This window comes from Pristiophorus japonicus, chromosome 7 (assembly GCF_044704955.1).
Source record: "Pristiophorus japonicus isolate sPriJap1 chromosome 7, sPriJap1.hap1, whole genome shotgun sequence".
Classification (NCBI taxonomy): Eukaryota; Metazoa; Chordata; class Chondrichthyes; family Pristiophoridae; genus Pristiophorus; species Pristiophorus japonicus.
In genome coordinates this window covers 94,131,565-94,153,031 of record NC_091983.1, presented here as the reverse complement: position 1 = coordinate 94,153,031, position 21,467 = coordinate 94,131,565, and the positions used below count along the sequence as shown (strand labels likewise).

The window sequence follows — 21,467 nt, the reverse complement described above, 5'->3', positions numbered from 1 at the left end:
GAGGTTTGAAAGTGAAGAGAGCCCTGTCTGAGGACTTATTGACTAGTCATCCATTCGAGGATGTACAAATCACTTAATCAACGTACAATGGGGGGAAAGGTATTCTAGTATTCCTCAATAGGTTTACCACCTTGAAAATCTTTATAATGCCAATCAAAAATTAAATTCAATGGGCTACCTCTGTCCAACATAGAAAGCATTTCAGCTCTAAGGTTATTTCAAAACACTTTGTAAAGATTTCAGTTTCGATTGCTGGTCCATGCTGAGTTAACTGATCTAAACTGGGTGCAAGTGCGGTGTTACAAATGGCTTCCCTCCATTCATCGACGACCTGGCCTCTCCTCCCCCAGCGGTGACCTGGTCTCTCCTCCCCCAGCAGTGACCTGGTCTCTCCTCCCCCAGCAGTGACCTGGTCTCTCCTCCCCCAGCAGTGACCTGATCTCTCCTCCTCCAGCAGTGACCTGGTCTCTCCTCCCCCAGCAGTGACCTGGTCTCTCCTCCCCCAGCAGTGACCTGGTCTCGCCTCCCCCAGCAGTGACCTGGTCTCTCCTCCACCAGCAGTGACCTGGTCTCTCCTCCCCCAGCAGTGACCTGATCTCTCCTCCTCCAGCAGTGACCTGATCTCTCCTTCCCCAGCAGTGACCTGGTCTCTCCTCCTCCAGCGGTGACCTGATCTCTCCTCCCCCAGCACTGACCTGGTCTCTCCTCCTCCAGCAGTGACCTGATCTCTCCTCCCCCAGCGGTGACCTGGTCTCTCCTCCTCCAGCAGTTACCTGGTCTCTCCTCCTCCAGCAGTGACCTGATCTCTCCTCCCCCAGCAGTGACCTGGTCTCTCCTCCAGCAGTGACCTGGTCTCTCCCCCAGCAGTGACCTGGTCTCTCCTCCAGCAGTGACCTGGTCTCTCCTCCCCCAGCAGTGACCTGGTCTCTCCTCCTCTAGTGGTGACCTGGTCTCTCCTCCCCCAGCAGTGACCTGGTCTCTCCTCCCCCAGCAGTGACCTGGTCTCTCCTCCCCCAGCAGTGACCTGGTCTCTCCTCCTCCAGCGGTGACCTGGTCTCTCCTCCTCCAGCAGTGACCTGATCTCTCCTCCCCCAGCAGTGACCTGGTCTCTCCTCCTCCAGCAGTGACCTGATCTCTCCTCCCCCAGCAGTGACCTGGTCTCTCGTCCTCCAGCAGTGACCTGGTCTCTCCTCCCCCAGCAGTGACCTGGCCTCTCCTCCCCCAGCAGTGACCTGGCCTCTCCTCCCCAAGCAGTGACCTGATCTCTCCTCCTCCAGCAGGGACCAGACCTCTCCTACCCCAGCAGTGACCTGGCCTCTCCTCCCCCAGCAGTTACCTGGTCTCTCCTCCTCCAGCAGTGACCTGATCTCTCCTCCCCCAGCAGTGACCTGGTCTCTCCTCCTCCAGCAGTGACCTGGTCTCTCCTCCAGTAGTGACCTGGCCTCTCCTCCTCCAGCAGTGACCTGGTCTCTCCTCCAGCAGTGACCTGGTCTCTCCTCCCCCAGCAGTGACCTGGTCTCTCCTCCCCCAGCAGTGACCTGGTCTCTCCTCCAGCAGTGACCTGGTCTCTCCCCCAGCAGTGACCTGGTCTCTCCTCCAGCAGTGACCTGGTCTCTCCTCCCCCAGCAGTGACCTGGTCTCTCCTCCAGCAGTGACCTGGTCTCTCCTCCCCCAGCAGTGACCTGGTCTCTCCTCCCCCAGCAGTGACCTGGTCTCTCCTCCCCCAGCAGTGACCTGGTCTCTCCTCCAGCAGTGACCTGGTCTCTCCTCCTCCAACGGTGACCTGGTCTCTCCTCCTCCAGCAGTGACCTGGCCTCTCCTCCTCCAGCAGTGACCTGGTCTCTCCTCCCCCAGCAGTGACCTGGTCTCTCCTCCTCCAGCGGTGACCTGGTCTCTCCTCCTCCAGCAGTGACCTGGTCTCTCCTCCCCCAGCAGTGACCTGGTCTCTCCTCCTCCAGCAGTGACCTGGTCTCTCCTCCCCCAGCAGTGACCTGGTCTCTCCTCCTCCAGCAGTGACCTGGTCTCTCCTCCTCCAGCGGTGACCTGGTCTCTCCTCCTCCAGCGGTGACCTGGTCTCTCCTCCCCCAGCAGTGACCTGGTCTCTCCTCCAGCGGTGACCTGGTCTCTCCTCCCTCAGCAGTGACCTGGTCTCTCCTCCTCCAGCAGTGACCTGGTCTCTCCTCCCCCAGCAGTGACCTGGTCTCTCCTCCTCCAGCAGTGACCTGGTCTCTCCTCCTCCAGCGGTGACCTGGTCTCTCCTCCTCCAGCGGTGACCTGGTCTCTCCTCCCCCAGCAGTGACCTGGTCTCTCCTCCAGCGGTGACCTGGTCTCTCCTCCCCCAGCAGTGACCTGGTCTCTCCTCCAGCAGTGACCTGGTCTCTCCCCCAGCAGTGACCTGGTCTCTCCTCCAGCAGTGACCTGGTCTCTCCTCCCCCAGCAGTGACCTGGTCTCTCCTCCAGCGGTGACCTGGTCTCTCCTCCCTCAGCAGTGACCTGGTCTCTCCTCCCCCAGCAGTGACCTGGTCTCTCCTCCAGCAGTGACCTGGTCTCTCCTCCTCCAGCGGTGACCTGGTCTCTCCTCCTCCAGCAGTGACCTGGCCTCTCCTCCTCCAGCAGTGACCTGGTCTCTCCTCCCCCAGCAGTGACCTGGTCTCTCCTCCTCCAGCGGTGACCTGGTCTCTCCTCCCCCAGCAGTGACCTGGTCTCTCCTCCTCCAGCAGTGACCTGGTCTCTCCTCCTCCAGCAGTGATCTGGTCTCTCCTCCCCCAGCAGTGACCTGGTCTCTCCTCCTCCAGCAGTGACCTGGTCTCTCCTCCTCCAGCAGTGACCTGGTCTCTCCTCCTCCAGCGGTGACCTGGTCTCTCCTCCTCCAGCGGTGACCTGGTCTCTCCTCCCCCAGCGGTGACCTGGTCTCTCCTCCTCCAGCGGTGACCTGGTCTCTCCTCCTCCAGCAGTGGCCTGGTCTCTCCTCCCCCAGCTGTGACCTGGTCTCTCCTCCCCCAGCAGTGACCTGATCTCTCCTCCCCCAGCAGTGACCTGGTCTCTCCTCCCCCAGCAGTGACCTGGTCTCTCCTCCCCCAGCAGTGACCTGGTCTCTCCTCCCCCAGCAGTGACCTGGTCTCTCCTCCTCCAGCGGTTACCTGGTCTCTCCTCCCCCAGCAGTGACCTGGTCTCTCCTCCTCCAGCGGTGACCTGGTCTCTCCTCCCCAGCAGTGACCTGGTCTCTCCTCCCCCAGCAGTGACCTGGTTTCTCCTCCTCCAGCAGTGACCTGGACTCTCCTCCCCCAGTAGTGACTTGGCCTCTCCTCCCCCAGCGGTGACCTGGTCTCTCCTCTCCCAGCAGTGACCTGGTCTCTCCTCCTCCAGCAGTGACCTGGTCTCTCCACCTCCAGCAGTGACCTGGTCTCTCCTCCTCCAGCATGTGGTGAGCACAATGGCTGTGGCCACTCTGACCTCTCCTCCTTCCACTCTGAACACCCTGGCCTCTCCTCCTTCCACAAAATGGATCTCTGACCTTCCCAATGCCTGCCCCCAGCCAGGCTTCTGATCACTTACCATCTCACCGAAGAGCGCTGCTCAGCGCCGAGTTTATGGCCCACATCTCGCCATAGGCAATTAGGCTCATATAGCAGTACCTGGTCTCCAGTTGTCTTGGACCCCCTTGCCACTAGACCAAGACCTTGCTCAGCTAAGCCCGTGTGGTTGCCGGTGTGCAACGGCCGCCCCACGTTAAAAGAACTCACGCACAGGCATCTTCCACCCTTCAATATGAAGTTTGGAACCTGGAACGTCAGGACCCTCATGGACAACAAATGGCTTCAATGTGTTCAGGCTAGAAAGGAGAAACAATCAGTCAGGATCCTACACCTGATTGCGATCCTGTAACTCCCCACCAGAAGTCCATGTATGGATATAGGAACATAAGAAATAGGTGCGGGGGTAGGTAATTTGATCCTTCAAGCTGACTCCGCCATTCAATAAGATCATGGCTGATCTTCGCCCTCAACTCTACCTTCCCACACAATCTCCCTATCCCTTGATTCCCTTAATAGCCAAAAATATATGCAATATACTCAATGACTGAGTACCCACAGCCCTCTGAGTGAAGAAATTTCTCTTCATCTCAGTCCTAAATGGCCGACCCTTTATTCTGAGACTGTGACCCCCCCCAGTTCTGGACTCCAGCCAGGAGAAACATTCTCCCAGCATCTAACCTGTCAAGCCCTGTAGATGTTTCAGTGAGATATCTTCTCATTCTTCTAAATTCTAGGGAATATCGGCCTAGTATCCTAAATCTCTCCTCATTGGACAATCCCCTCATCCCAGAAATAATTATGTTGAACCTTTGTTGCACTCCCTCTAAGGCAAGTAAATCTTTCCTTAGATAAGGAGACCAAAACTGTTCATAGTACTCCGGATGTGGTCTCACCAAGGTCCTATATAATTACAGTAAGACATCTTTACTCTTATACTCCAATCCTCTTGTAATAAAGGCTAAAGTACCATTTGCTTTCTTAATTACTTGCAGTACCTGAATGTTAACTTTCAGTGATTTGTGTACAAGGTCCCTCTGACCACCAACATTTCCCAATCTTTCACCATTTAAAAATATTCTGCTTTTCTATTTTTCCTACAAAGTGGAGAACTTCACAGTTCTCCACATTATATTCCATCTGCCATGTTCTTGCCCACTCACTTAACCTGTCTATATCTCTTTGCAGTTTGTTTGCATCCTTCCGACGTAGCTTTGTATCATCAGCAAACCTGGATATATTACCTGGATATATTACACTCAGCCCCCTCATCTAAGTAAATAGATTGTAAATAGCTTGAGGCCCAAGCACTGATCCTTCCGGTACCTCACTAGTGATAGCCTGGCAACCCGAAAATGACCCATTTATTCCTATTCTCTGTCTGTTAACCAATCCTCAATCCATGCTATTACCCCAATCCCATGAGCCCTAATTTTGTGTAATAACCTCTTGTCGAATGCTTTCTGAAAATCTAAATACACCACATCCACTGGTTCCCCCTTATCTACCCTAATAGTTATGTCCTCAAAAAACTCGAACAAGATTTGTCAAACACGATTTCCATTTTATAAATTGGTGTAGCCAGCTCTTTTAAAACCCTAGGATGTAGGCCATCAGGTTGAGGGGATTTGTCGGCTTTTAGTCCCATTAATTTCTCCAGTATTTTTCTTCACTGATACTAATTTCTTTAAGTTCCCCATTATCACTAGACCCCATCCCACTATTTATGGAGTGTTTTTTTATGTCTTCTTCCGAAGGGGTGGAAATTCGGTGGTGCCTATGTTGCAGCACTAATCCAGGCGGAGCGGTAAATTTTGCACCGGCAAATGGTTTGCGTCTGCTGCCTCAAAATTCATCAGCTGGGCCCTGAGTGTGGAGAAGAGCGCTAAGGGAGGCATTACACACCTTTTTTAGGGCACTAGGCCAGCTGAGTAAGTGAAAATCCCGAGCTAAACAGCCGGCCTCAGAGTGCCCTAAGAAAGACCTCGGGGGAAAAAAAGAAATCTGAATAAGAAACACCAAAAACACTCCCAATAAATAACTCACACCACCACATCATTAATCGCCCTCCAAAAAATCAATCACACTTATCTCAGGTCGACATTACTTACCTCACTGCGGCCACAGCAGCTTGGAGTGCCGGCTTCCACAGGTGTTCCCAACCAGGGCGCTCTATGGAGCACTACGGGTCGGGCGTGATCCAAATATCGAGCCGGCGTCGCAACCAGGGGCATTGCCATTTCCTTATTCCCAATTATAATTTATCCTGTCAATGGATGATGACAACCAGTCTCCTGATACTTTGCCCAAGTGGCTATCCTTCATATGTGATGCCAGCCAATAAGTGCTGCTGCCACCACTGCCATGTCTAGTCCGGTACTACGGGTCATTTCAGCTGAGTAGTGTGCAAAAGGCATAAATTGATTCAAGATCTATGGTGTGAGGTGGTGGAATAATGCTCTCTATGAAGCAGATCAACAAGCCACCAAGGTCCACAGGGTGAAGCAGATAATCACGCAGGGCAACACGAGTTTATGCACAGAGAATCGACAAGGTTATTTTGCATCCCAGGTGAATGTAAAAGATCCCATGGCACTTTTTGAACAAGAGCAGGGGAGCTGTCTTGATCTACATTTAACCCTCAACCAACATCACCAAAAACAGAATAACTGATGATTTATCTCATTGCTGTGTGTGGGACTTTGCTGTGCACAAATTGGCTGCTGCATTTGCTTACATTACAACAGTGACTACACTTCATTGACTGTGAAGCACTTTGGAATGTCCCTAAGTTGTGAAAGGTACTGCATAAATTTATTTATTTTCTTTAACACTCCCTGCTGGATTAACACCAGCCTTAGAATGTGGGTTGGAAGGGAAGTGTGAGAAAATTTACATGTTCACTTTTTAACTGGTGTTTGACAAACTCTTAAGAAGCCAAAAAGAAATTAACATTGGGTCTGTGGGTTAACATGCATTAATCGGAAGGAATCTTGGGAGCGTATACTGAAATGTGCTAATGTTCCATTAATGCCAAACTTGCTTTACATTAATATACACTTATAGATTATCTCTAGTCCACAGATTCATTTGGTAGCTGGGTGATTTACAGCTGAAATATGTTTTATTTTCAACCAAGGAAGCTCAGTGAATTTAATCTTATGAACTACACTGTGGAATAGCACCTGTTTATTACTTTCTTAGAACGTTGTCCCACTATTTGAGTACAGGTTGTTACCCATTTAAAATAAAATGGGTCGCTTTTGGGTCTCAGGCTGGGTCTCTTTTCTCTTGAAAAAAGAAGGCTGAGGGGTGATCTAATAGAGGTCTTTAAAATTATGAAAGGTTTTGATTGAGTGGATACAGAGAGAATGTTTCCACTTGTGGGGAAGAGCATAACAAGAGGCCATCGATATAAGATAGTCACCAAGAAATCCAATAGGGAATTCAGACGAAAATTCTTTACCCAAAGAGTGGTGAGAATGTGGAACTCACTATCACGGGAGTGGTTGAAGAAAATAGTATGGATGCATTTAAGGGGAGGATGGACAAGCATATGAGGGAAAAGGGAATAGAGGGTTATGCGGATAGATTTAGATGAGGAAAGACGGGAGGAGGCCTGAGCAGAGCATAAACACCGGCATGGACTGGTTGGGCTGAATGGCCTGTTTCTGTGCTGTATATCCTATGTAATCCTATGCAAAATATAAATCTGAAAGTACCCCCACAAGTGATAAAGAACTAAAACCTGAAAATAATTGTGTTTGATAATAGCATAGGAAGGCTTAATGTATTGTAGGAAATTCTTTAGCTTGCTATTTTTTTAGCAGAGGCTGAACACAGCAAATTATTCTCATCTCCAAGAATAATACTGTGCAACATCCAAATGCTTCAGATTATGAATGAATGGTAAAGAAATGTAAAATAAAATATTGATTTATTCCAAGGTTGTTTAAATAGATCTGAAATAACTTTAAAAATTCAGATATATAAAAATGATGAACTGCAAGCATGACAAAGTGTTGTTTTCTACTAGGCAGTGAGTATATTATGCAGGTTTCCTCATAAAATAAAAGATGTAGCAAAGTGAATTTGAACTTGCCTGTGATAAAATGCTGCTCCTGTCAGAACCATGGAGTATTCATTGGTCCATTTTGACGTGTACCCCCATCGCCCCTTACTGTTGTCCCAGTAATGACTCCGAGCTGGGTAACCAACGATACGGTCTGGGAAACTGTGCCATACAATGAAGGCAAAATCAACCTAAGAATAAGATGATAAGGTCAACAAACTGGTTCTATAGTCACAAACTTAACTATAGGCTTTTGGGAACAGATGTTTTCCTCTTCTTTGGTGGCCAGCAAAAGCAGTTCCCAGATCCCACCAAAACAGCCATGAATTAAAATCCTTGCAGCATAAGTTTTGGGGTTCTGAGAATAAAAAACAAGAACCAGTAAAAATAATAGACCTTTCTCCACAAAATAGGATGTGAGGAAATATTCACACCATACACTTTTCATGGAGCAGTGCAGAAGCTTCTGTTGTTTAAACAGTCAAAACCTCATAACTATATACCATTTTGTAATGACAGAGACAATTTGCTCACTTCTGCGACAAGCTCATTTTTATCTCAGTGCCAAGCCTTGTGCAATTGTGTCACACCCCGTGAATGAAGAAATAAACAAAAGTTTATCCTACTTCGAAATATCTTAATTAGTACTGTCAATGTACCGTTTGCTTTCATAGTTACTTAAATAAAAATGATATACTTAATTCTCATTTCCTTCAATTTACCCCAGGAGATAATTTATCTCATGGTCACAAAAGACACATAGAAAGTGAAATTATGATGGGTCTGGAGATTCAATGCCCATGAATTTGCATTTACTATTAATAAATTATCAGTTACCAATATATTTTTCTTTATTTAAACTAACTCGGTAAGCCCAAAGACATTTTTTAACATACGCTTTCCAAGATTTCTTTAGCATGATACCCAATAGGGCGCAGCAATTAGTCATTAGCTGCTTTCTCTCAGGGTCAGGAAGCTTACTGCTCAGCACACTTCCCATTCCTTGCTTTTAATAATAATGAGAAAAAAACAATGTTTTTTATATGAATTATTCTTTTTTTGAAAGCTGCACAAGGCTGAATGGCCTTTTCTCCTTGACATATTCTTCTGTTCCATGTTGCACCGTTGAGTGAGAACACTAATTTAGTCCCAATTAGTGCTGAATTTTGGGCAATTTTTTTTCTCCTGTAGACAGGTTTGCCTCAAGGAACTGAATCCAGACTTATTTCATGTAGGACCTTTACAGGCGTCAGAGACAGCAAATTTCCATCTCACCAGTCTGAGCTGACATGAACTGAGGCTTAAGGACAATGTTTTGTGCCACTCAGATCCTCCCAATTGCATTGGTATATATATATAAAAGCACAATAGTAATCCTTTTGAAACAGGAGTATTGTGTTATTAAATAATGAAGCCTTTTTTTTGTTTATTTATACTGCATAATAGTATGACAGGAGTGGTAATGTCATATTGCAGATGTTTCAAACAGGCTCATTATATTGGAACAACCTGTTTTGAAACAGCTGCATTGCTACTGTGTGGCTCAATTTGACAAGTTTTTGTAATGGTGCAGACTCTATACGGTATATTTTCTGGTCCCAGTGCTTAATTGGTATCAGCAGAATGCTGTGAGCTTTTTGCGCTTAATAGTCAGGATGGGGTGACCCTGTTGAACCTTCTGGGGTCTGCCCTCATTTACTATGCATGATATGGTGGGAGACTCAGTGCTCGTAGTGCTGTTGAAGATCAGGGGAAACAGTTAGACTTTCCCTTACTGTCGATGATCATTACCTGGCATGTATATGGTGTAAATGTTACCTGTTACTTGTCAGCCCAAGCCTGGATGTAGTCCATGACCCATTGTGGGCTGGAAACTAAGCTAATAGGAAGTGATGTCTGACCAAGGATTCATGTTATGCTGGAGAAACTGCCTCAGAAACTAATGTGCAACATGTATGTAGAAACTATGCTCTACTTGTAAGCTGGTGTGAGTAGCCTCTTAAGTTAGTATACACATGACAGCAACTAGACGTTAACATGTGCAGTCAAACAAAGTGGGCCACATAATGACAACGACAACTAGCATTTACATAGCATCTTTAACATAGGAAACGGTCCCATGGTGCTATACTGAAGCATAATTAAACAAAATATTGAGAATAAGCCAAAGAGGGAGGGGTGACTAAAGGTTTGGTCAAGAATAGATTTTAAGGCGGATCTAATAGGAGAAGAGAGAGCTGCAGTGATTAGAGGTTTAGCAAGGAATTCCGGAAGGTAGGGCTGAGGCGGCCGAAAGCATGGCTACCAACGGCAGAGCAAAGGGAGATGGGGATGCACGAGATGCCAAAGTTGTAGATACGCAGAGTTCATAGAGGGTTGTAGGGATGGAAGAGAGTGGGAGGGGTGAGGCCATGAAGGCATTTGAACTTGAGGATCAGAATTGTAAATCAGAAGTGTTGGGGACTGGGAGACAATGAGGTCAGTAAGAACAGATGGGTGAGTGGGACTTGGTGCATGTTAGGATCCAGAGTACTGGATGAGCTAAATTCTATCGAGGGTGGAGCTTGGAAGGCTGACTAGGAAACTCCCAGCAGAGGGAGCACCTGGGGCAGAAATTCACCTCCGCCCGAAACAGGGCGCACCTATTGCTTTTTGCTGGTCATTAATGCCGCAATGGTTTCGGCGGCCACTGGAGCAAAATTCTGCATTTTTGCTGAAAAAATGGAGTGGTGCGGTATTGGTGGCGGGAATGGGCAGTTTGCAGCAGTGTGGGTGCAGAGTGGCGGTTGGGCCATGAAATTCAGCTGTTGCGGATTTACTCATAATGAGCCAGGTGCTCCCTGGCCTTCTTAAAGGGCCGGGTTTGCAGTTGGGCCCTGAGTAGGGAAGCCGTTTGAGTGGAGGCCATAGCTAATCCAACAGTAGCCAGGAGGGCCAGCAGATTTACCGACGCTGAGATGGAGACCCTCATCGAGCCTGTGGAGGGAAGGAGGCACGTACTGTATCCTAATACAGGCAGACCGACTCACGCTGTGTTCATGAATGCTCGGAGAGAGATTGCTGAGGAGGTCTCGGGGACTCCCATTCATGACCGGACCGTGACCCAATGCCACAAAACGCTGAACGACAGAATTCATCTGATAAAAGTGAGTACATGTTCCCCCAACTCCTGACCTTCCATCTGCGAGGCTCTCCTTCACCTTCTCTTAATTCCCACCTTCACGATATAGTCACTGAAGCAGCATTTAATTGCTGAGGCCTGTATATATATGTGTGCGTTCTCGCAATGGAGGCTCCCTTTCATGTCACAGTTACAGCTGCATGTAATGGACACACTCTTGTGCACTCATTGCTGAGGCCTCATGACACTGCTACTCAGCAAGCCTTCTTTGGTTTTCAGGCGAAGGTTGCTCACAACTGAGTGGAGCAACAGAGGACTGGTGGTGGCGAGGCAGATATACAGCAGCTCACTCCTCTGGAAGAAAGGCACCAGACGCTAGTGGGCTCACATGTTGCCTTTCCCATGGCCGCCGGTCGTGCCGATCCCACTGAGGACAGCGTGGGTAAGTGAAGGCCTTCCTTTAATGCCATCTCTCCCTGAATGCGCCAGGGCCTACCGCGTGTTTGCTTATGATAGTGTGCAAGTTGCAGCCTGCATGCTGCAATGCCCTACCACCCCCTCACGGCAGCCCTTGTGTTATTTATGCTTGCAGATGAGAGCCCGAGTGTGAGCCAAGGCCAGGGAGAGAGCGCTGATAAATGATTATCTGCATGTTTTTTGCACCTTTCTTTCTTGTGTAATAAATCTTTATTTTGTGTTCCCATATCTGTGCAAAATAGCATTTCACTGTGGGCAATGATGTGTGAAAGGGCTCATTGGGATGGCCAGGAAAACATAGAAACATAGAAAATAGGTGCAGGAGTAGGCCATTCGGCCCTTCGAGCCTGCACCGCCATTCAATGAGTTCATGGCTGAACATGCAACTTCAGTACCCCATTCCTGTTTTCTCACCATACCCCTTGATCCCCCTAGTAGTAAGGACTACATCTAACTCCTTTTTGAATATATTTAGTGAATTGGCCTCAATAACTTTCTGTGGTAGAGAATTCCACAGGTTCACCACTCTCTGGGTGAAGAGGTTTCTCCTCATCTCGGTCCTATATGGCTTACCCCTTATCCTTAGACTGTGACCCCTGGTTCTGGACTTCCCCAACATTGGGAACATTCTTCCTGCATCTAACTTTAAACGTTTCTATCAGATCCCCTCTCATTCTTCTGAACTCCAGTGAATACAAGCCCAGTTGATCCAGTCTTAACATAAGAACATAAGAACGTAAGAATTTGGAACAGGAGTAGGCCACCGAGCCCCTCGAGCCTGCTCCGCCATTCAACAAGATCATGGCTGATCTGGCAGTGGACTCAGCTCCACTTACCCGCCCGCTCTCCATAACCCTTAATTCCCTTATTGGTTAAAAATCTATCGATCTGTGACTTGAATACATTCAACGAGCTAGCCTCAACTGCTTCCTTGGGCAGAGAATTCCACAGATTCACAACCCTCTGTGGGAAGAAATTCCTTCTCAACTCGGTTTTAAATTGGCTCCCCCGTATTTTGAGGCTGTGCCCCCTAGTTCTAGTCTCCCGACCAGTGGAAACAACCACTCTGCCTCTATCTTGTCTATCCCTTTCATTATTTTAAATGTTTCTATCAGATCACCCCTCATCCTTCTGAACTCCAACAAGTAAAGACCCAGTCTACTCAATCTATCATCATAAAGTAACCCCCTCATCTCTGGAATCAGCCTAGTGAATCGTCTCTGTACCCCCTCCAAAGCTAGTATATCCTTCCTTAAGTAAGGTGACCAAAACTGTACGCAGTACTCCAGGTGCGGCCTCACCAATACCCTATACAGTTGCAGAAGGACCTCCCTGCTTTTGTACTCCATCCCTCTCGCAATGAAGGCCAACATTCCATTCGCCTTCCTGATTACCTGCTGCACCTGCAAACTAACTTTTTGGGATTCATGCACAAGGACCCCCAGGTCCCTCTGCACCACAGCATGTTGTAATTTCTCCCCATTCAAATAATATTCCCTTTTACTGTTTTTTTTCCCAAGATGGATGACCTCACGCTTTCCGACATTGTATTCCATCTGCCAAACCTTAGCCCATTCGCTTAACCTATCTAAATCTCTTTGCAGCCTTTCTGTGCCCTCTACACAACCCGCTTTCCCACTAATCTTTGTGTCATCTGCAAATTTTGTTGCACTACACTCTGTCCCCTCTTCCTGGTCATCTATGTGTATTGTAAACAGTTGTGGTCCCAGCACCGATCCCTGTGGCACACCACTAACCACCGATTTCCAACCCAAAAAGGACCCATTTATCCCGACTCTCTGCTTTCTGTTAGCCAGACAATTCTCTATCCATGCTAATACATTTCCTCTGACTCCACGTGCCTTTATGTTCTGCAGTAACCTTTTGTGCGGCACCTTATCGAATGCCTTTTGGAAATCTAAATACACCACATCCATCGGTACACCTCTATCCACCATGCTCGTTATATCCTCAAAGAATTCCAGTAAATTAGTTAAACATGATTTCCCCTTCATGAATCCATGCTGCATCTGCTTAATTGCACTATTCCTATCTAGATGTCCCGCTATTTCTTCCTCAATGATAGTTTCAAGCATTTTCTCCACTTCCGATGTTAAACTAACCGGCCTTTCTTGATATGTCAGCCCCGCCATCCCGGGAATCAGTCTGGTAAACCTTTGCTGCACTGCCTCAATAGCAAGAATGTCCTTCCTCAAGTTCGGAGACCAAAACTGTACACAATACTCCAGGTGTGGCCTCACCAAGGCCCTGTACAACTGTAGTAACACCTCCCTGCCCCTGTACTCAAATCCCCTCGCTATGAAGGCCAACATGCCATTTGCTTTCTTAACCGCCTGCTGTACCTGCATGCCAACCTTCAATGACTGATGTACCATGACACCCAGGTCTCGTTGCACCTCCCCCTTTCCTAATCTGTCACCATTCAAATAATAGTCATCATTCAAACAAAGGTAAAGATGAAGGGTGAAGTGGGCATTAACTCTTCAGAAACAAGCAGCAATGAGCCGGGTCTGCACTTCACTTGCAGGGTCAGGATGGCGACGACGCTTCCTGTGTGACTGGCGAGCCGCATCCTGGTCCTCCTCCTCCTCCTCCAGCACCTCCTCCTCCAGCACCTCCTCCTCCAGCGTCTCCTCCTCCTCCAGTGACTCCTCCTCCTCCAGTGCCTCCTCCTCCTCCAGCGTCTCCTCCTCCTCCAGTGACTCCTCCTCCTCCAGTGCCTCCTCCTCCTCCAGCACCACCTCCTCCTCCTCCTGTGCCTCCTCCTCCTGTGCCTCCTCCTCCTCCAGTGCCTCCTCCTCCTCCTGCGCCTCCTCCTCAGGTGGTACTGCTGGCTCGTTCTCCAATAGCTGGCCCCTCATGATTGTCAGGTTGTGAATCATGCAGCAGACGACCACGAATAGGGAGACCTGCTCAGGCGAGCACTGCTACACTCCACCAAAGCGATCCAGGCAATGGAACCTCTGCTTAAGGATCCTGATGCAGTGCTCAATTCATCATCATCATCATCATCATAGACAGTCCCTCGAATCGAGGATGACTTGCTTCCACATCAAAAAGTTCACAGGTGTTCCAATGAAGGACCTAAAATTCAGGTCCCGAACTAAATCTTGAAGGGTGGAAGATGCCTGTGCATGGATTTTTTTAATGTGTGGTGGTCATTGCACACCAGCCACCACACGGTCTTGGTCCAGTGGCAAGGATTAAGCAAGACGACTGGAGACCAGCTCTGCTGCACGGACCTAGTGTGCACACATATCGCAGTGTGGACTGGCCCCTGCTGCCCCTGGGCCCTCGCCGCTTCTGGGCCCTGAACTCACACCTCTCCTGGACCTCGATCACATCCCCCTGCAATCTCTCGCCGCTCCTTCGCCCCGACATCGCCGTTCCTCCTGTAGCTGCCCATGCCCCAATCACCGACCTGGATCTTGGTGACGTCCCTCTTCACTGCCATTGCTCTCCTGCTCCAGCACGTGCTGCTCCCTGGAGTGGTATGCCGCCACACTGCTCCTTCCACTACCCGGCCTGCTCTGATGGTGCTCGCAGGCCAGGGGCTGCTCAGCCTGCTGGGCCAGGCCACCACGCTGCTCCTTCCACTCCCCGGCCTGCTCTGATGGTGCTCGCAGGCCAGGGGCTGCTCAGCCTGCTGGGCCAGGCCACCACGCTGCTCCTTCCACTCCCCGGCCTGCTCTGATGGTGCTCGCAGGCCAGGGGCTGCTCAGCCTGCTGGGCCAGGCCACCACGCTGCTCCTTCCACTACCCGGCCTGCTCTGATGGTGCTCGCAGGCCAGGGGCTGCTCAGCCTGCTGGGCCAGGCCACCACGCTGCTCCTTCCGCACCCCGGCCTGCTCTGATGATGCTCACAGGCCAGGGGCTGCTCAGCCTGCTGGGCCAGGCCACCACGCTACTCCTTCCACTCCCCGGCCTGCTCTGATGGTGCTCGCAGGCCAGGGGCTGCTCAGCCTGCTGGGCCAGGCCACCACGCTGCTCCTTCCGCACCCCGGCCTGCTCTGATGATGCTCACAGGCCAGGGGCTGCTCAGCCTGCTGGACCAGGCCACCACGCTGCTCCTTCCACTCCCCGGCCTGCTCTGATGGTGCTCGCAGGCCAGGGGCTGTTCAGCCTGCTGGGCCAGGCCACCACGCTGCTCCTTCCACTCCCCGGCCTGCTCTGATGATGCTCACAGGCTGGGGGCCGCTGAGCCTGCTGGGCCAGGCTGCCACGCTGCTCCTTCCGCTCCCGGCCTGCTCAATTAGGCACCTGGTGGCTGAATGAGAGTCGTTGTAAGCATGTAGCGCAGCAGTCCTTGGATTGCGAAGGGGAGTCAGCAGTCAAGTGCACAGTGGGTAGCCCTTGTCACCAAGCAGCCACCCGCAATTCTGGTTTGGCCCAGCAAACGCGGCGGGCACACAGGTCTGGCGCAAGATGACAGCATCGTGGCTGCTGCCAGGATACTGGACATCAACTGCCATGATCTTGTGGTGGTGGTCGCACACCAGCTGCACGTTGAGGGCGTGGAATCCCTTTCGGTTGATGAACATCTCCGCATTGTGTTGTGGCCCTCAATGCGACTTGCGTATAATCTATGGCACCTTGAACCCTGGGGAACTCCGCAATGCGCACAAAAATCTGGTCTGCTGCTCCATCTGCTTCTCCCTGCTCATCGGGAAAGAAATCTACTCGCCCCTTCTCTTGCAGAGAGCATCTGTCATTTGACAGATGGAGAGATGGGTGGAGAACTGAGAAATGTTTGAGATGACTGCGGTTGCAGATTGGAAAGAGCCAGTGGCATAGAAATGTAGTGCAATGGTCAGTTTGGTTTCCGTGCTCAGAGTTGTCCTCAGCCTTGTCTGAGGCTGCAGATCTGGCCACAGGAGATTGCACAGCTCCCTGACGATGTCCTTCCTGAATCTAAACCTGCGGAGACATTGGTCATCTGTAAGGTCTATGAAGGAAAACTGCTGTCTGGGACTGCACGATTGGGACTTCTTCCCCCACCACTATGGTCGGCTCCTCCTATGTCAGCTGGCTCATTGCCTTCTCCCTCATGTTCTCCATGCTCCTCGGCCTCTGCAGCCTGCTGCTGGCAAGCATCCAGCTCCTGTGCATCCCGCCTTCTTTCTCTCTCGCCCACTATCTGGTGCGGGGGATCAGCGTACCTGACCTTCCTCCTCACGGCATGTCTTTCCTGGGCCACCTCTCTGCGTTGAGGTCTGTCGCCATTTCCAGGCCCTTCTCTATGTTGGGCATCAATGTCTGTTGCGTCCCTTGCTGCCTCTGGAGCCGTTGCTGACGGCGCTGCCTTCTCCCGTGTGCGTCCCTGCCACGCACAATGTGCAGGAGGAGTTCCGCTGCTAGCATTGAGTCCGTTGTCTCTGCAAGCTCAACCTCCACAATGAGGCCTCTGTGAAGTACAGATTGAAGCCCCCAGCCCACTAGCACTCAATGTCGCTATGAAAAGTGCGACTGACAAAGTTTTCAGAACTCCGAAAAATTATCGGCCAAAAAACTGGAGCTGCACGTAACACGCAAAGTGCATGCATGAAAACCCGGAACTTGCGATCTGGCAAGAATCCTCCAGACAAGAAATGTAGCACAGCTGCCACAGATTTGGGCTATTTGCCCAACTACTGGCCAGCAGCTTTAAAATTTAACAAAGTTGTTGGTCCAAAGCCTGATTTAAGTCTTTAACAACTTTAATTCGTTAAATATTTCATTTATTTTGGATCTTGTTCTAAGGAGTGGAGGTAATTTAAAGAGGAACTTTTGCTGTGTACCAGTTAAGCATTCTATTCAATTAGATTGCATTTTTTTTTAAACTTGAAAATGACTCACCTCATTGCTTGACAGCACAGTATCTTCATCTAAACTGAGTACAGCATCTGTCTGGATGACATCATATGGGAAGAAACGGCTGCTCATACTCTGTAAAAATACAAAAACTATAGTTTTACAGCCTTATGAACTTTCATACCATCCAATATTCTTGTTTCTAATTTTTTTTTTCATAAAGAGCTCATTTGGAATAACTTCTTTGTAATTCATAAATGTAGTTCTGTAATTTCTTTTCTACTGCTAAGCTTTTACTTAATTTCAATTAAAATACCAGTTTGTTTCCATTTGATAATCTATAAATAATACACATGCCACTATTCAGTAACTTCGGCCTCAAGTTTCGGCCCGAGTTGCTCCAATTTTTTTTGGAGCAACCAGTTTAGAATGGAGCATCTTAGAAATTGCAATTCTCGGCATTTAGTTTGCTCCAGTTCTAGTGAAAATAGTTTCATTTTAGAAGTTTTGTTTTCAAAAGGGGGCGTGTCCAGCCACTTACGCCTGTTTTGCAAGTTTAGGCAGCGAAAACTTACTCTAAACTAACTTAGAATGGAGTAAGTGTAGATTTTTGTACGCTCAGAAAAACCTTGCCTACACTTTAGAAATTAGGGGCAGGGAACGAGATGGTGGTGGGGGGTGGGAGGAGGAGGAGGGTTTACAAACATTAAACATTTCACTTTTACAAATAAAGAGCCATCATCAATAATAAATTATAAATAAATCAATAAATCAACCAATAAATCAATCACTAAAATGTTTTGAAAATGATTACACCATCCCACACCATAACTATTTTTTGACGTAGTAAATTTGCTAATTAACTGTTGACATGCCTAATCACAACCGACTATCTCAGCCAGTTCCTCCGAACATACGTTTTGGATTACAAGCTTACTGTTTCATGCATTGCTAAATCAGACGTGCTTCAGAACTGCCCCTCCTTTACCATATTGATTGCTTTTACAGAATCCTAGGTAAACTAACACAAATCTACACACAACAGATAGATGAAGATAAAAGCTGCATAAAGTACTTTAAAACATCCAGTAACACAGGATCTTTACACCCTCAAGTGATTTTTGTATCATTTATCAAATTATTTGAAGCTGTCTGCACAACAATACATTCTTAGCTTTGTCATTGTAAACCCCCAAATGGCTGAGCCACTGTGAGAAAGCTCATTGTAATTGCTTCTTCAGAAATTAATGCAACAACACACAACTCCATGGGGTGGGGGAGAACAGACACATGTTTAGGAACAAGCCCATCCCTTTTTAAATAATCTCAACCCCAGAAACCCAGCTTTTCTCCATACCCTTCAATCATTTTCTCTCCAGAAACTAACCTTAAACACATTGCTCTCTCTCTCTCTCTCTCTCTCTCGAGCAACTTCTTCCACAATGTCATTACTCTTTGCGTAAATAAATGCTCACTGACTTCCCTCCTTGTTCCATGATACAATAATAAGGCATGGATTCGGGATGGTGCAGGCTTGATGATTCAAATGGCCCTTTCTCATTCCAGACTTTGTTCTTTATAGTACTTCCGGCTGAACACGGCAGGCACTGTTCCCGCAGGTCGCAGCGGGGAGCCCATTCGGCCAGGGCTAGGGACGGTGTGCTTCGGTCCCCTCCCACACAGCCTGCACAGGTTTGGGGGCGAGGAGCTATTGCACATGCGCGCACACTCTAGCGCGCATGTGCAGAGGTCCCGGCACTGTTTTCAACGCCGGGACCTGGCTCCGCCCTCCCGCCCCTTGTGCTGCGCTATGCCGAGGGCCTTCATCGTTCCAGCTGCAGGGAGACTAGCAAGGTAACTTTTAGGCGCCGTTTTTGTTCTAAAAAGTCGGCGCAGCTCACGGAGGTGCGCCGTTCTAAGCATGGGGTCAAACTTGATGCGCTAAGACAAGTTTATCTTTCCTTAGGTAAGGAGACCAGAACTGTACTCAGTGCTCCAGTTCTAGAACATCTGAATAAGGTACCTAAATGGTAATGAAGTTTATATCCCTTCTACCACTATGTTCTTGCTTCCGATTTGCCCGCTGTCATTTTCCTGAGGGCCTTCACTAGTGCGGCCCAGGTGCCTGCCTGTTTCAGATAGGAGTCTATTAATAATATGCAAATTGGGATCTTATGCCAGAAGCAATTTTAAACTGCCAATGGGTAAGCTGTGCACTCCGCACACTCCGTTCATTGATACTATTCGCTGAGCGCCCTAACCATTGGCCCTTAAAAGGGCCGCTGCAGGACTCTCAGAAAACAGGTAAGTACATTTTTTTAAAGTTTTTTGTGGGGCCAGAAGGAGCATTCATGGCTCCACAAAAATCTTCTGGCCCACTGCCAACACATCAGCCCTTTAACAGCAGACTTCTGGTTTGGCTCTGAGGCGGAGCCGCTGGGCATTTTGTCTTGCTGACTGGTGAGCTGAATATGAGTGCTGGTCCAGCATTAAACAATTGAGGCTTTTGCCTCAAAATGGCTTGAGCCTCTTGTCAAGGACTTTGAGCGGTTGTCATGATTGCTGCATCGCCTGAACTCTGCCTGAATTCAAAAACCACACCCCCATGAATCCCATCCTAATTACTGTGGTGGTATAATCCGATTGTCCATATTTTTGATCTGCACTATCTTATATCTGCAGTTCTGTGCCAGAAATGTTAAAGAGGAAAATTTACCTGATGTCAATAAGAGGGTGACACTCCTCATTTGTCAAAAGGGGTGAATACCTGTTTTTTTCTACAAAATTAATACCTAGTCAATGTAACTGCAGGAAGATGCAACTTTGAAACACGTCACCTCCGAGGGTGCAATGTTATCAGTGAGTGGTTAATCATGGAGGAAAAAAAGGCATTCTTTCCATTTTCCTTAAAAGAGGGATGTTGCCCCTTAAAAGAGATGCTACAATCAGGGATTCTGTCAGTCTGATTTTGGCCTTAGCAAAAAGGAGAAACATTAGTTGAAAGGCTTTCAAAATTACTTGTGTAAAAGCATTTTTTTATGGATGAAATACTTTTGAAGTGGATCGGTCTAAATTTTAATAGCTTAGAATTACTGTCCAGCTACAAAAAGTCCATTCACAGCAAGTCTGATGGCATTCACGAATCGGGAGGCTGGGACATTTATGCTGTCAGGTAACTATGTAATATATCACAGCTGAATCTGAAAAGATAATTATAGTCTCCTTTTTAATGGGATGTGTACATTAGTATTCCTTATTAATTTGTATTTGTACTACAGATATCTATAATAGCACAGTATTTGAACTTCATAATTATTGAAAAAAAATTAGATGTCTGTTCTGGCTTGACAATGATTTGAAAAAAAATAATTAACTTTCAGTGTACAATATTATGATTACATTCATGTAACACGTACAATATTGTTAAGAGTCTGTCATGTAAAGGCAATAAGGTATTGGCTCAGCTGTTACGATCAAAGATAAAACAGATCTAATGCTCACATGCGCCAACCCTTTAGCGCAATTGAACAAGTGAACGTCACATGTTACGGCTCTATTGCTAAGTAAGATATTATCACAGGGGCTGTCTCACTGCCTGAGCTGCCACTTCCTTCGTACTGAGGCAGATGTTACTAGGTATCATTTTGCTGTGGAATATCAGTAGTTTGTATCGAAAATCATAGTTGGAACATGGGAATTTGATTGTTTCAGTGCAATAATAGCTATGCTAAACAGCGATAATTAGTTGGTACGAAACATGATTTCACACTGCCTCACATGACACATGACAGGTGAGGCCATGCCCTCCTGGTTGGAAAACTAGCACTGTAAAAGAAATATTTTAAAAGAAATTATTGGGGTAGATATTCACAATGGCCTTTTTACGAGCACATAACTGACAACGCGCACGCAACGCGTGGCAAATCAAGGAGGCCCGAGGCGCACCTGAAATTGGGCCTCGGGCCTCATTGTAATAATTCAGATGAGCTGCCAGTGCCTGTCGCGCCTTCAGATGCAGCTCGCCCATTTCAATCAAACCAATGGTGTGTCCCGGGAAGGAAAGGAAACAGGAGGGGGCGATCATGGCCGGCAGTGGCTCTTCGGAGTGCTATGAAGCTGGGAGGAGTATTTTCTTGAAAAAAAAAGATCTTTTGTTGATTGGCAGCCATTTATGAGGCTGCATCCATTGCAGGAACACCTGAGCAGAACAGGCCGTTAACTCCTCTGCTCAGGGAAGCCACATTTCAGGAAGGTGTCTTAATGTAGGTATTAGCCCACTAATTAGCATATGGCAGCGACCGAATGACTGCTTTAGGCAGCTGCTAGGGCACAGGACATACCCTCCTGAAATTGATCCTTTTTGACCGTTTTCTGCCGAAAAATGGACGCAACAAGGTCCAATTGCTACCTCAATTATTTTGTGCTTAAACACCAATTGGTATAGAGATAGAGG

At 48.2% G+C, this 21,467-nt stretch overlaps 1 protein-coding gene across 1 annotated transcript in view; it reads right to left on the bottom strand.

The window, feature by feature from the left end:
- Positions 1 to 21,467, bottom strand: part of LOC139266596 (exostosin-1-like) — a 365,501-nt gene that overhangs the window by 59,179 nt on the left and 284,855 nt on the right. The window contains exons 8-9 of the mRNA XM_070884192.1: positions 17,060 to 17,149; positions 7,636 to 7,796 (exon numbers count right to left, since the gene is read on the bottom strand). Coding sequence (XP_070740293.1) covers positions 7,636 to 7,796; positions 17,060 to 17,149 — 251 coding nt within the window. The remainder of the gene's footprint in view (positions 1 to 7,635; positions 7,797 to 17,059; positions 17,150 to 21,467) is intronic.